Source organism: Carassius carassius, chromosome 32 (genome assembly GCF_963082965.1).
Source record: "Carassius carassius chromosome 32, fCarCar2.1, whole genome shotgun sequence".
NCBI classification, from domain to species: domain Eukaryota; kingdom Metazoa; phylum Chordata; class Actinopteri; order Cypriniformes; family Cyprinidae; genus Carassius; species Carassius carassius.
This window is the reverse complement of record NC_081786.1, coordinates 1,455,444-1,471,949: the sequence shown is the minus strand read 5'-3', so window position 1 is coordinate 1,471,949 and position 16,506 is coordinate 1,455,444. Positions and strand designations below refer to the sequence as shown.

The 16,506-nt window shown below is 36.4% G+C and overlaps 1 protein-coding gene across 1 annotated transcript in view; it reads left to right on the top strand.

The window, feature by feature from the left end:
• plcb2 (phospholipase C, beta 2) overlaps window positions 1–16,506 on the top strand; it is a 36,020-nt gene that overhangs the window by 7,021 nt on the left and 12,493 nt on the right. Inside the window, exons 10-24 of the mRNA XM_059519794.1 lie at window positions 832–978; window positions 2,319–2,476; window positions 3,664–3,746; window positions 3,833–3,917; window positions 5,247–5,454; window positions 5,596–5,660; window positions 6,272–6,368; window positions 7,317–7,401; window positions 7,505–7,629; window positions 8,197–8,348; window positions 9,586–9,750; window positions 9,831–9,930; window positions 10,159–10,263; window positions 10,344–10,399; window positions 15,807–15,870. Of these exons, the coding sequence (XP_059375777.1) occupies window positions 832–978; window positions 2,319–2,476; window positions 3,664–3,746; window positions 3,833–3,917; window positions 5,247–5,454; window positions 5,596–5,660; window positions 6,272–6,368; window positions 7,317–7,401; window positions 7,505–7,629; window positions 8,197–8,348; window positions 9,586–9,750; window positions 9,831–9,930; window positions 10,159–10,263; window positions 10,344–10,399; window positions 15,807–15,870 (1,695 nt within the window). The remainder of the gene's footprint in view (window positions 1–831; window positions 979–2,318; window positions 2,477–3,663; window positions 3,747–3,832; window positions 3,918–5,246; window positions 5,455–5,595; window positions 5,661–6,271; window positions 6,369–7,316; window positions 7,402–7,504; window positions 7,630–8,196; window positions 8,349–9,585; window positions 9,751–9,830; window positions 9,931–10,158; window positions 10,264–10,343; window positions 10,400–15,806; window positions 15,871–16,506) is intronic.

The window sequence follows — 16,506 nt, the reverse complement described above, 5'->3', positions numbered from 1 at the left end:
CCTTGCTCAAGGGCACCTCAGTCGTGGTATTGAGAGAACTGTACATGCACTCCCCCCACCCACAATTCCTGCCGGCCCGGGACTCGAACTCACAACCTTTCGATTGGGAGTCCGACTCTCTAACCATTAGGCCACGACTTCCCTAACTTTTAATAATGTAACTTTTAATATAGTATTATATATATATAAATAATTAAATTAAATTAAATTAAAAATGATCTTATTCCAAAAGTAAAAATTTAAATACTAAATGTTAATATCAATTTATATATATATATATAGAACATAACTAGTGAAAATGACACAAAATAAAAAAATGTAAAAGATGTAACCTAAAATTATAATATAATATAATATAATATAATATAATATAATATAATATAATATAATATAATATAATATAATATAATATAATATAATATAACATATATAATATAATATAATATAATATAATATAATATAATATAATATAATATAATATAATATAATATAATATAATATAACATATATAATATAATATAATATAACATATATAATATAATATAATATAATATAATATAATATAATACAATATAATATAATATAATATAATATAATATAATATAATATAATATAATATAATATAATATAATATAATATAATATAATATAATATAATATAACATATATAATATAATATAATATAATATAATATAATATAATATAATATAATATAATATAATATAATATAATATAATATAATATAATAAGCCAGTGTTTCTGAGCCTAGTTGACCAAGAGGCTGTGTGACTGTATATTTGTGAAGGTTCATTCTTAGTTTGTGCTGCTGCAGGTCAGATTTCTCCAGAAGGTTTGATGTTTTATCTGATGGGGTCTGAAACATCGGTGGTGAAACTGGACAAACTGGCCCAGAGTCACGATATGACCCAACCCATCCCACATTACTTCATCAAGTCCTCCCACAACACCTATCTCACCGGTGAGGAGGAAACCAGACACTGAGGATCTCACAGATGTTCACTATTGCTTTTATAGTTTATCACTTGCTCGATACCCCTTTAACGATAACAGCAATAACTAATACATCAAAGACAAACAATATTACACAAACCTGCGATGATTAAATAAGACAGATATCATTTATGTATTTAAACCCATTTTATTAACCAGTGACTTTGCCACTGACCTTCAATGATTTAATTCAACCATACTAATAAGCAAAAAACGAAAAAATTTGTGTTTCATTTTATTATTCCTATTATATCTTTTTCTCCTCGATTTGTTTGAGTTGCGCCCTCTACTGTGCAGAAGTGATTTTACATCTCCTTCAGCCTGAGGTGTGTTCATCTCACTTTTGGTGTGAAAGGACTTTTACTTTTATAAAATTACTACTTTTAATATCAAAAACAAACAAGAAAGCCCTGCCCAGATTTAAAAAGTAACTCAAAATTAACATAATGCATTCCTTTCCAAAAAAAAGTAACGTAATTAGGTGCATCTTTAGGGAGTAACGCAAAATTTCAATGCATTTAAAAATGCATTCATGCATAAAACACTTGAAAATGATAGACTTTTATAATGAAGCAGCACTGGAACAACAAGGCTATATTTATTTGATCAAGAATACAGAAAAAAGGGAATATTATTAAATATCATTGTAATTTTTGATCAAAGCTGAATCATCAAAGCAAGAAATCATCCTAATATGCTGATTTATTATCAGCGTTGAAACTGTTGTGCCACTTAATATTGTTATTTATTTATTTATTGGAACCTGTGATACTTTTTTCTTAAAAAGAACAGCATTTATTAAAAATAGAAATCTTTTCTAACAATATAAATCTCTTATGATCCATTTAACACATCCTTGCTGAATAAAAATATTAAATTCTTAATAAAAAAAAAACAAAAAGAAAGAAAAAATGAACTGACCCAAAAACCTTTGAGTATTAGTGTACTATATTGTAGCACAATTTTGAATAAACACTGTTCTTTTAAACATTATTTATCAAATAATCCTGATAAAAATGATCACCGCTTTTTCCAGCATCGATGATTTCTGAAACACTGGAGTAATGAATGATGCTGAAAGTTCAGATTCGGTTCACATGAATAAATTATATTTTAAAGTATATTAAAATAGAAAACCGTTATGTGAAGAAGAAAAAATTGATCTAATACCTACAGCTTTGATAAGCATGAAAAGATTCTTTAAAAAGCATCCCAAACTCTTGAAAGCTCTGGCCCTGGCCTGAACCCTTCTTCAGCAGACACTGTTAGTTGAGTGTTTGGGGTTAATGAAGTGTGTGTTGTGTGCAGCCGGGCAGCTGACGGGTGTCTCGTCTCCGGAGATGTACCGCCAGTGTCTCCTCGCTGGGTGCCGCTGTCTGGAGCTCGACTGCTGGAAGGGCAAACCACCGGATGAAGAGCCAATCATCACCCACGGCTTCACCATGACCACCGAGATCCTCTTCAAGGTCAGTTCCTCCAATCAGGGCTCTCTCGGTTAGTCTCGCTGTGATTATGGGATGCGCCGTGGAGGCCCATTATAATCAGTGCAAGCTACATTTGACAGAAATCAAGACAGGTCAACTTCAGCTTTATTATTAACAAAGATTATCAATCGCTTTGTTTTACGTCACCCTGGAGCACAAAACCAGTCTTAAGTGCCAATTTTTCAAAAATGAGATTTATAAATCATCTGGCCCAGATACAACTTTTTGAATATCCGGAATCGGAGGGATGCAAAAAAATCTAAATATTGAGAAAATCATCTTTAAAGTTGTTCAAATGAATTCTTAGAAATGCAAATTGCAAATAAAAAAATAAGTTTTGATATATTTACGGTAGGACATATCTTCATGGAACATGATCTTTACTTAATATCCTAATGATTTTGGCATAAAAGAAAAATCTATAATTGTGACAAATAAAAAGGTTTTTTTGTTTGTTGGTTTTTTAGGCTATTGCCCAGAGACTTGAGACTGCTTTTGTGCTTCAGTCACATATGTATAAATAACTTCGTTTCATTGAAATGTTAGTTGAAATTTGTATTAAATGCAATAAATAAACTAGCTAAAGTCTTATAATATTAAAGTAACTATAATATACTTTAATATAATTTCTATTGCAACTTGTATGTCTTTAAATATATATATATATATTTGTAATGATGTTGCAATTATCAAATAAATTATTACCAAGGATGTTAGTCAAGATATCAAAATAAGTCTGCTTCTTTAAAGGATGACAAAAAAAATTTACTTTTAAATAAAAATATAATTTTATTAAAATGAAAAAAATAAATTGGTGACCAGTTACATGAATGAACATAAACCAGTAACACTTTACAGTAAGCTAACATTAGTTAGTTAACATCAATTAACTAACAGTGAAAAATACTTTAAAGCACTTATTTATCGTAGCTCTTTTCCATTCCAAAACGTTAAAATCAAAAGCAATAAAAAACATAATGATTTAAAATGTATACTTAAGTTTGTTTAAAAAAAAAAAACAATCATGAAAGTGTCTCTATTTTAGTCACTTAACTGGCCTTTTATTTCATTAATAATATATTATCTACAGATTTGAAGTACAATCCAAATGCACATTAAATATGACTAAGCACACTTCTTTTTTGCATTGTTTATGATTATGACTTTAGGACGTGATTGAAGCGATCGCTGAGAGTGCCTTCAAAACGTCCAAGTATCCTGTTGTGCTTTCATTTGAGAACCACGTGGATTCGTAAGACACTCTTTGCTCCTGGTACTGCAGGTTTGATGTGGTGATATTTCTGATGTGATGTACATGAGATCACGTGTTTGTTTCAGCGTGAAGCAGCAGGAGAAGATGGCTCACTACTGCAGGACCATCTTTGGAGACGCTCTGCTCGTTGACGTACTGGAAAAATATCCCGTGAGTTCAGATGTGGGGAAGTTTTGTTGGATTCAAACACTTGTGTTATTTAACGTCATTCAGCAAAAATACAGAGAGTTGAAATATATTTAGAAAGTTGACTCCACATAATACTGTTTTAAAAATTATGCCAATTCTGTTATATCAGCCTAAATTAATTGAGAGGCAACACAGGAAATAAAAAAAATACTGAATAATTAAAAAGGTCATTTGTCACACCGCAGGACTGTTTGAAATCGAGAAGTGGAGATAAAAATGGGATTAAAAATAATAATACAAAAAATGGTGACCAGTTACAAAACCACTTTTCATGACGATTCCATTCGCACATTATAATAATTAGCATTAACTGCAAATAACAAAAACAAAAATGATCAATAAAATAAAGGGGAAACAGTTGCTCAAACTAAAATCAACAGGTTACATTAAGGTTCTGTTTGTTTACATTAGATAACTATATTAGTTAATAAAAATATCTCTAAAGTAAAATAATTGGATACCAGTTGCATTAACTAAAACGATCAATGTACAATAAAGATGCATTTAAAGATCCATTTGTTAACTAATAATGAAAACATCTGTAATGCATTTTAAATGGACCAGTGGAGAATAAAATGTCAAATAAAATAAAAAAACCAGTAACACTTTACAATGTGGTTATATTCGTTACCATTAGTTAACCATATCAGTTAACATGAACTGTCAGTGGATGATGCTTATAAAGCATTCATTAATCTTCGTTCATTTTCAACAGACCTGAGCAAACAATGAATGGTTGTGCTTTTATTATTTAACGTTAACAAAGATGAATAAATACTGTAAGTTAATGTTAATGCATTAGCGAACATTAACTAACGGGACTCAACTTTGGTCTTACCAAGAAACTTTTATAAAACGTAGAGTTCCGCTCCTTGATTCTGATTGGCTGAGCCGTGTTCAAAGCTGATTGTTCAACGCTACAAAGTAACATTCACCTTTGTTTACTTCTGTGTGTTGCTCGGCAACCACTTTGTATCACCCACAGCTGTTTCTGAGGAGCTACATTGTTTGGTGGAAGAATACTGCTTTTATTAATATCATTACACTTTATTTGCTCTGTTTTATTCCGTGAAACCTTACTATGCATATGGAATAACCGTTTTCTAAAAGCAGTAAGCCCCGTGAAACCATGGTTTACTGTGAATTTATAACAGTTAAAGGGTTTCAGTCATTGTGCCTAACAACACCCCTCAGCTGTTATAAATTCACTGTAAACCTGTTCAAATTCCACGCTGTTAGCAGTAATTCTGTTTAATACCTCATCTGATCTTCTGTGGTTTTGTTTTTCAGCTGAAGCCGGGTCATCCGATGCCGAGTCCGTCTGAGCTGATGGGTAAAATCTTGATCAAGAATAAGAAAAGCAGCACACCTGCCAGCAAACCCGAACAGGCCAAGAAAGCGTCTGGTCCAGAGCAAGCAAACGAAGCTGCGGACGACACTGAGTCCAACCAACCCGCTCCACCTAACCCAGAGAACAGCGACCCGCCGCATGCAACCGGTCAGTTCATCCATTAACCAGTGCTCAAACTGGACTGTTTCTATGAAGCCTCCAAATATATGTTTGTGAGGATGCTCTGACGGGCCGGTTTTAGTGCCACCAAAAACAAAAATAACAGTATTTTGTGTCTAACCGATCCAGATGACCGTGAAGAGCATGATGACCACGATGAACAGGACGAAGAGAAGATGAAGAACTCTGACGAGGTGAAGTAGATGCTGAATATTTGTAACTTCTGGCCTCTTTTGAGCAACTCTTGAGGCTTTTGATAATTGTAAGAATGAAGATTCAAATATCAGAAATGCACATTTTAAAACCTAAAGAAGTCACACAGGCTGCATTTATTTGACCAAAATAAAAACAGTAAAAATAGTGAAATATTATTGCTATTTAAAATAACCGTTTTCTGTGTGAATCTGTGTTAAAGTGTAATTTATTTCTGTGATGCACAGCTGTATTTTCAGCATCATTCCTCCAGTCTTCAGTGTCACATGATCTTCAGAAATCATGAAAAGATGATGAAACATTTCTGAAAACAGTTAATATTTTTGTGAAACCTTATTTTTTAAAGATCTGTTGATGAATTGAATGTTTGAAAAAAAAATGTAATTATTATGTCGTTTATTATGCAAATGATTGTATATTTACTTGCACTTTTTGATCATTTTAATGCATCCTTGCTGAATGAAACAAAAGTAGCGCTGTAGTGCAACACTCCAATTATCTTTTTAAAAGTAATTGTTTGCTAAATGTACAATGACTTTTCTTTCTTTAATCATCATTTACTGAGTCTGCACTATTTGTCACTTCCTCTCAGGGAACCGCTGGACAGGAAGTGACAGCATACGAGGAGATGTCAGCTCTGGTCAACTACGTACAGCCCAACAAATTCATCTCTTTTGAGAACGCAGCCAGTGAGTTCACGCTCGTGTGTGATCAATACATAAGAGATGCACCTGAAACTCTGAAACCTTATCTTAGAGTAAATTACATAATAAATATAACAACCTTTTTTCTTTTTTTTTTGGCAAATGATTCCCCATTTGAGCAGTAAATATGCAAAATCAAATGCATAAACCAGTAAAATGTAGTGAAATTATTTCAATTTCACCCTAGTAACACTTTCCAATTATGTTTGCTAACATTTGTAATTATAATACAACAAGCAATATATTTTATGAATATTTGTTAGTTAGAAATATGATTCTTCTTAATTCTTAAAAGTGCATTAATTGACGTTAACATTCAATATTTTTATTTATATTTTTATATGATTTTTATATTTACATTAATTTATCAGTTCAAAAATGAAGAAATTAAATAAAAAGTATTTTTACAAGTAATGTAAAATAAAATTTTAATTATTATATTATTTTTCTAAAATGCTCATTTTTATAACAGTGTAATTTTATAATTGTTTGTATGACATTTTTATATTGTTATTTAATAATAGGATGTAATGTGTATTGTGAATAGTAATTTTAAAGTAAAACAAAATTATTATTATTTCTTTAATACTCCATTTTTAATTTTATAGTGAATAAATCAAATAATAATGTTTATTATTAATAATATTTAATTTATTATTATTTAGTGATTTATTTTAATTTTATTAATAATATGTTATATTATTAATCTATAATTTATTATATATATATATATATATATATATATATATATATAATTGATTTTTATTTATTTTTTTATTTATTTTTTTATACTCTTATTATAACATATGAAAGTTCGCTGCATGGTAAGACTGGAGCTGTTGTTTTTTCCTTCAGTCCCATGATGCTTGTACAATGTTGACAAATTGACAAAACATCAATGTTGTTTAACCATCTGATTCTGTCCAAATCTAGAAAAAAACAAGAGTTTTGTCATCTCTTCATTCGTGGAAACCAAAGGAGAGAGTCTGATCGCTAAGAGCGCTGTGGACTGGGTGGAGTATCCTTTACTTCTGTCATGTTCTTGTCCTCTCAGTTAGACTCAGATTCAGATTGTTTTCTGGTGTTTGGATGTCACTGCTTTCCTAAACTGATGTCTGTAGATATAATAAGAGGCAGATGAGTCGTATCTATCCTAAAGGAACCCGTGTGGACTCTTCAAACTACAGTCCTCAGCCCTTCTGGAGCGCCGGCTGTCAGTTTGTGGCCCTCAACTACCAGACTATGGGTGAGACGAGTCAAATCACCGCCAACATTGACTCTTTATTTCACAAAATGATGTGTTCTTGTAAAAATGGGCAGGAATGTCATCACATCAGCACAGGGTTTCCCAAAACTGGTGTTCTTGAGTTTTTCTTTTACGTCAAAAATCCTTAAGATATTAAGTAAAGATCATGTTCCATGATTATATTTTGTAAATCTCCTACTGTACTGTAAATATATCCAATTTAATTTTTGATGCATATGCATTGCTATGAACTTCATTTGAACAACTTTAAAGATGATTTTCTCAATATTTAGATTTTTTTTGCATCCCTCAGATTCCAGATTTTCAAATAGTTGCATCTCAGCCAAATATTGTCCGATCTCCGAAAGATTATTCATTCAGCTTTCAGATGACGCATAAATCTCAATTTCCAAAAATTGACACATAAGACTGGTTTTGTGCTCTAGGGTCACATTTGTATTTAAATATGATGAGTAACCACAAGTGGCAAATGTTTAATGTGTACTATTTGTGCATTTTAAAGCTGTGTCTGTGGTTTAACGGTGTGGTGTGTATTGGATGCTGTAGACTTCCCCATGCAGCTGAACATGGCTCTGTTTGAGTTTAACGGCAGGACGGGTTACCTCCTCAAACACGACGTGGTCCGTCGCAGCGACAAGAAGTTCGATCCCTTCACCGACCGGATTGACACCATCATCGCCAGCACTCTCACCATTAAGGTCCTACAGAAATGCTTTGGGACTTAAATTGGAAGAACTGTGACAGATACTCGTATGAGTATTCGTGCTGTCAAACGATTAATCGCGATTAATCGCATCCAAAATACAAGTTTTTGTTTGCATAATATATGTATGCGTGCTGTGTATATTTATTATGTATATGTAAATACACACACACGTATATATTTCGAAAAAATAGGCTATGTTTATATATTGAATAAACATAAACATTTATTTATAATATAAATTAGGTATGTGAGCATAAATATAGACATGTATATATTTTCTAAATATAAACTGTATGTGTGTGTATTTATGTATAAATAATAAATATACACAGAATACACACATATATTATGCAAACAAAAAGTTTTATTTTGTGTGTGTGTATATATATATATATATATATATATATATATATATATATATATATATATATATATATATATATATAATTACTATTATTATTATTATGATGTATTTATTTTGTATTTTTTATTAGCTTTATATTTTGTAATGAAGCTTTAATGGTTCCCTGCTTTTTTTATTTTAAATTTTTTGTCAAAAAAGTTTGGTGGTTTAATATTTGTAATTTAGGAAATAAGAAGTATTGTAATTTTACAATATGAGATGAATTATAATCATTATTATTTTATTTATATTATTTAATTTAGTTTTACAGTGAATTATTAAAGTAATAATAAAAGACTTCTTATAATAGTTATAATAGTAACTACTTATAATAGTAAAAAATAAAAGTTGGTAATAAATAATAATAATATAAATAATTATCTAAAATAAAAGTAATGCAATTTTCGTAAATATTAGATTTATTTTACAATAGTAATAAAGCAGCAATACAATATATATATATATACTAATATTAATTAACAATAATAATAATAATAGGCATATTTCTATTTTATTTTATTTCTATCCAAGTTATGCAGCTCTACACATCAAACCTGAAATTAGTTTTATCGCATTTTAATCACAGTCAGGTTTTTTTTTTTTTTTTTTTTTTATCTGAATTTGTTTCCCCTTCTTCCGAATCATGCATGAAAACCCTAAAAATAAATTAGTTTTATTTTTTAATTATTATCATCTTTTTATATAGATATATTATGTTTTAATGTGCTTGTGGACAAACAATGGACAGCATTGTGTGCTGTATTTTCTCTATCAGTGAATCTCCTCTGACTTATAAATGTGTGTGTGAACTGTATCCTGTGTTCAGATTTACTCCGGTCAGTTCCTGTCGGATAAACACGTGAAGACCGGAGTGGAGGTCGAGCTCATCGGTTTGCCCAAAGACCCCAAACGCAAATACCGCACCAAATGGAGCACGACGCCCAACGCCATCAACCCCGAGTGGAACGAGGAGCCGTTCGTCTTCGAGAAGGTCAGATCCCACGCCTCTCGTATCATGACTGAGGTGTGTTGGAGCGGCTCAAAGGATGATGTCTGTGTGATGTTGAGCAGATCTTGCTGCCGGAGATGGCTTACCTCAGACTCGTGGTTCAGGAGGAGGGTGGAAAGTTCCTGGGTCACCGAATCATCCCTCTGGACGCTCTGCAGACAGGTGAGACCCAAACCAGTCTTAAGTACCACAATAGCCAACAATGCATTGTATGGGTTAAAATAATCCATTATTCTTTTAAAGATGATTTTCTCAATGTTTAAATTTTTTTTGCATCCCTAGGATTCCAGATTTTCAAATAGTTGCATCTCGTCTTGTGGTCCAGGGTCACATATGAGGTTTTATTTGGTGGAACAAAACAAGTTTGTCAAATGCTGTGATGGTTTGCAGGTTTCCAGCACATCGGTCTGCGCACAGAGAGCAACATGCCGCTCACGCTGCCATCTGTGTTCGTGCACATCGAGGTCAAGGACTACATCCCTGCTGCATTCGCTGGTACTGACCTACAAACCTACAGTCACAGGCTTTCACTGAGCACAACATCAAATGACCTCTAAATGATTGTTTTCTGCTAGATTTCTCGGATGCACTTTTCAATCCTGTGAAGACTTCGAAGCCACCGAAGACTGAGGTAGAGTTAAATGCACAGATGCATGCAATAAATGCATGTTCAAATGAATGCATGTTATTATGAGTCAAGCAGTTTCTTATTTAAAAAAACGTTTTATTTTAGCTGGATGCAAAGACAACATTTCTTATTACATTTAGTTTAACTTGGTGTACTAAAATAATGAAAAACAAAATAAACTGAATAAAAACATTTTAAAAACACTACAAAATTACTAAAAATGTACTTAAATTTAAAGTGAAAACAGAAAATATTAAATAAAAACTAATTCAAAATAATCGTATAATAGTATAAGAAAGTAACTAAAATTAAAACAAAAAACTTTTGAATAAACTTAAATAAAAATGAACTGAAATATGAAAAACTTAAGTATTCTCATTTATATTTATTTTAAGTTAAAAATAACTAAAATGGAAATGAAATTTAAAAAGGCATTTAAAAAGAATTAATGCAAATGATAAAAATCTACAAAACGAAAAAATAAAAACAAATTTAACATAAGCACTAGCATAAGATTGTATGATACTAAAATAACAACCATGGTCATTATAATTAAAAATAAATAAATAAAACAATAAAAATCTTATATTAGTTAATTAGTTGCAGCATTTCTAATATTATTTTAGTTTAACTTTATAAAATATTATCACTATTATATAAAATATTAAAATAACTCAAACTAAAAATGTATATATTATGTAAAAAAAAAATGAATATTTTTTTAGATATTTTAAGAAAAATTATAAAACACAAATTACTTGTTAACACAAATTACTTGTTAATAATAAATAATAAACTTTAACTGAAAAAGAAATAAAAAAACCCAATAATTATAATAATAAACGTCCCTAGGTTACGAATGTAACCCTAGTTCCTCGAAGGAACGAGACGCTGCATCGAGCGCTTTTGGGGAACACCTTTGGCAAGAACAAGTCTGAATATTGTGTGCAATCAGTCCAACGGAAGAGCGTGACATCACAGGCAGGGTGACGTAGCGACCAGGAAGCTATAAAAACACGTGCCACGCAGCTGGCTTCAGCTTCGAGTAGGGAAGCAGGCGCCGGCAGGGGTGCCGGGAATATGGCTCTGCGACGCAGCGTCTCGTTCCTTCGAGGAACTAGGGTTACATTCGTAACCTAGGGACGTTCCTCTTCAGGAACTCGAGCTGCGTCGAGCACTTTTGGGGAACGATGTGCCAATGCTGCCAGACTACCAATCCCCTGCCTAGTGTGTATCCGATGAGCACAGCTAAGGCAAGAGGACAGAAGAGCCAGGAGCGGCTCGCATATCAAGATTGCAAAATCTGGCAAATGTAGAGGGCGTGGACCATCCCGCAGCATTGCAGATGTCCAAGAGGGACACACCTGCTAGAAAGGCCTTAGAGGCAGCAATTCCCCGCGTAGAGTGAGCCTTGGCTCCCAAAGGAAGGGGCAGACCAGAGGACTCATAGGAGACGTTGATAGCCTCGACTATCCAATGGCTAAGGGTCTGCTTAGAGGCAGGGGAACCCTTTTTAGGAGGACCTTAGCAAACAAGCAATTGGTCAGATTTTCTCCACAGGGCAGCTCTGTGGACGTATGCGGACACATACAATTTAGCTTCTCCTGGTCTGGCTCCCGAAAAGGAGGGCAGAAGGCCTGCAGTACGATAGGTTGTGGTGTAACAGAGGGAACTTTAGGAACATAACCCGCTCGAGGGTATAAGAATGCTTTGGCCATACCAGGGGCAAAGTCTAAGTAGTTAGGGGCCACCGAGAGGGCCTGAAGGTCTCCAACTCTCTTTAGTTACGTAATCGCCAGTAACAGGGCAGTCTTAAGGGTCAGATGTCTATCTGAAATATCTTGAATTGGCTCGAATGGAGCTTTGCAGAGAGCCTCTAATACCACAACCAAATCCCACGGGGGAATACGGGACCGTACTGGAGGTCTCAGCCTCAGTGCACCACAGAGGAAACATGTAACTAGGGGGTGCCTACCCACTGACTGACCAGCGAAAGGGACGTGGTAAGCAGCTATGGCCGCCACGTACACCTTTAGGGTGGAGTGAGTTAACACTGCAGAGAGCCTAGCTTGTAGAAACTCCAGAACTGTACCAACCGGGTAGTTAACAGGGTCAAGCTGGCGGTCTCTGCACCATGAGGTAAAGAGTTTCCACCTCAGGGCGTACAGTTTCCTCGTAGAGGGAGCTCTGGATTGGAGGAGGGTCTCAAAAACCTCAGTTGAGAGACCGGAAGCTATGAATTGTGCCCCCTCAGGGGCCACACCCACAACTACCACAGCTCCGGGCGAGGGTGGATTATTTTGCCCTGCACCTGAGAAAGTAGATCTGTCCTGATCGGAATCTCCCATGGAGATTGACTCGATCCGAGCAGGAGACATACGTGCCTACAACGTAGTCGAATTCCATACTATGCCTAGATAGGTTGTTCTCTGAACTGGAGAAAGTACACTCTTCTTGGCGTTCATTCTCAAGCCCAGCTCCCCCATATGGGCAAGAATGACACCTCGATGTCGAACCGCCATCTGCTCTGACTGAGCTAAAATCAACCAATCGTCAATATAATTCAGAATGCGGATGCCCTGCATACGGAGGAGTACCAGAGCCGCATCTACACATTTCGTGAACGTGCGGGGTGAGAGTGCAAGGCCGAAGGGAAGTACTCGATATTGGTAGGCTTTGCCCCCAAAAGCGAACCTCAGAAACTTCCTGTGTTGTGGAAGGATGGATATGTGGAAGTATGCATCTTTGAGATCTATTGTGACAAACCAGTCCTCGGATCTGATTTGAGCTGCAACCTGTTTGACAGTGAACATTTTGAACTTCAGTGACATTACTGAGAGGTTTAATTGACATAAGTCTAAGATCGGACGCAACCCTCCATCCTTCTTTGGAACTATGAAATACCGGCTGTAAAACCCGGATTCCCTGTCTAGAGGAGGGACCACCTCGATGGCCTCCTTCCTTAATAGGGTATTCACTTCTTGTTCCATCACCAGAGCCTGCTGGGGGCCGACGACTGTCGGTGTAACCCCATTGAACCTCGGCGGTGGACGGCCGAACTGAATACAATAGCCTCTTTCTACTATTTGCAGGACCCATTGAGATACATTTGGCAGTAGTTTCCACGCTGCTAAATAATGTACTAAGGGAATCAGTCTCTCGAGACTGATCTCTGGTGTAAGAGGCCCCCGAAGGGGTGGCGAGTATTCCAGCTCCGCTACGCTCGCGGGTGGACATAACTGGGAGTGACACTCGCGGGAGACCGCTGCGCTCTGAAACACTGGCAGGGTTGGCAGACCGGCCTCCAGAGGGCACTGGGGTGAGACGGGCACCGTATAATGAGGTGGACATCGCTCTACCCCAGTAGGAGCTACCCCCATGGTCACTGCGCCTGTGGCGTCAGGACCTCTTTGTCGAGGACTTCCTAGCTTCGATAATTACACGAAGATCTTGCTTTGGAAGTCCCCGACTCAGAGCGTTTAGATCCCTTAGAACGCTTAGACCCACGGTCCCGATGTGGGGGAGCACGAGTGGCGACGCTCTGCTTTTGAGCCTCACGGTATGAGGAGCTCGCTTGTGGCCTGGGTATCTCCCGCCCAGATAACCCACGAGAGCGACGAGGGAGGAAACTCTGGAACGCCGCCGCCTGTTTGCGTGCCTCCTGGAACCTGTCGACGACGGTATTGACTGTGTCTTCGAACAGGCCCGAGGCTTGAAGCGGGGCGTCCAGGAGGCAGACCCTGTCACGCTCTCTTATCTGAGACAGGGTCAGCCATAAATGCCTCTCCGCGGCCACCAAGGCTGCCATAGACCGCCCAATCGCGCGAGCAGTCTCTTTGGTGGCGCGGAGGGAGAGATCAGCGGTCCGTCTAAGCTCTGCAATATCGTCGGACTTGATCCCCTCTCCCTCGTCTACATCTCTCAGCAGGTCAGCCTGATATGCTTGGAGGACGGCCATAGTGTGAAGGAACGCCCCCGCCTGACCTGCTGCCACATAGCCCTTGCCCATTAACGTAGATGTTGTCTTTAACGGTTTTGTGGGCAAGGCCGGAGCCTTCAGAGACGACGCCGAACCGGGTGACAGATATCTCGCAAGCGTCTGCTCAACCCGGGGCATCGCTCTGTACCCCCGCTCATCGAGCCCCGCGACATTGCCATAATACTGAAAGTCGGGGCCGAAGAGACGGGTCGAATAGGGGTGTTTCCACGACCTCGCTATTTCTTCATGGAGGTCGGGAAAAAAGGGAAGGCTCCGGGCTGGAGGTGGCTGTCTCGGCCGCAGAAACTAATTTACTTTTCTGCGGTTCTTATTTTTCCCCTGCAGGCTACTCGATTTTTAATTTATCAACTGCACGAGTAACCACCTCCAACAGCTCCTCATACTGGGGCGATAGGGGTGGCGAGTCCCTACTAACAGTCTCCACGTCCACCTCATCAGATAAAGAGAGGTGGAGTGTCGACCCCTCGCCCTGGGGGGAAGAAACCGTTGAGCGTGCTTCCGAACCCAGGGTTTGGGCGCCGGATCTGGAAGATGAGGAAGGAGATAAGGACTGGCCTGTCTCCATACCCTCTGCCAGATCCATCTGCGAACCCCACGAGTGCAGCAGCCGCTCTGCCTCGGCAGAAGCAGGGCCAGCTCCGCCGGGAACGCTGGCCAAGGCTCCCTCCTCGAAGAGAGCCCTCCGGGATCTAAGCGTCCGCATCGGCAATCGTTCACAATGCTCCCTCGAGAGCCGACTCAGCGTGCTTTGACCCCAGGCAAACCACGCATAAATCATGTGTATCCCCAGCCGTGATGTAGCGTTGGCAGGGAGGAACACACAATTTATAGCGTGATTTGGCTTCGCCCTTCATATGTCTGATCTTAGCTTTGCTCTTAGGCATTATGTTGCTTTATTGAGACAGACAACACTAAATAAGACTTACAAGACAGACTTTTGAACATGCACACACAGAGCGCTTGCTGAAAGACGCGAAGCTGAAGCCAGCTGCGTGGCACTTGCTTTTATAGCTTCCTGGTCGCTACGTCACCCCGCCTGTGACGTCACGCTCTTCCGTTGGACTGATTGCACACAATATTCAGAGTTGTTCTTGCCAAAATCGCTCGATGCAGCTCGAGTTCCTGAAGAGGAACTATATTAATCATACCTCAGTGATATTAAAATAATAGCGATAACAACATCTAAACCGCATAATTGACTATTGCCTGAGATAATTGATGTCCTTTATAACTGTGCTAGTTTTTATGTCCCTTGTAATAATTCAGATCTAATATTCCATGAACATGGATGAACTTATTTGTAATGTAGCCACATAAAAAGTGTGATAGTTTCTGCATTGTCTCTTGGTTAACCATGTGATCTTCAGCTTTTATAAATGCTGAAGGATCTCACTGTGCTCTCGTCTTCAGAGTTTAACATACGTGTGTGAATATGAGTTACCTCTCGCTGACGGAGCCCAGACACCTGCCGCAGGTATATACATATACGTATATATATTATAAATGTAAATATTTATTCACCTTTGATTTTAATTCATTTTAAACTCAATTTCAGTAATTTTAGTACTTAAACTTATTTCATTTTATTTTGTGTGTGTTGTGTTTTGTCAGTTTTAGTATTTTTTAATGTCTAAGCATTTTAAATAAATTTTTGCATTGTATATTTTAAATTTGCTTTAATTTTATATTTGCACTTTTCAGTTTTAATTTTTAATAATTGTATCTGATATTGCCATTTTTATTTTTAGAATGTTAATGTGCTTTTGTCATTATTATTTTTTTGTTTATTTGTTTATTTTGATTAAGCTAAATAACAACACACTTTTTTTCTCTGTAGAACTACACTCAAAACTAAAGAGATATTCGTTGAATTTGTTCAATAATCGGTGTATTTTGCTCCATTAACAGCAAATTTGACTGCTTTAAAAAAATGTTTTTTATATAAAACACTATATAAAAAATGACATAAATTATATATTAATTTACATTTACATTTATGCATTTAGCGATGCTTTTATCCAAAGCGACTTACAGTGCAATCAGGCTATACATATGTTTTTTTGGTACCAAACATATTCAAGTATCATGGTAATTGCATACCATAACTGCA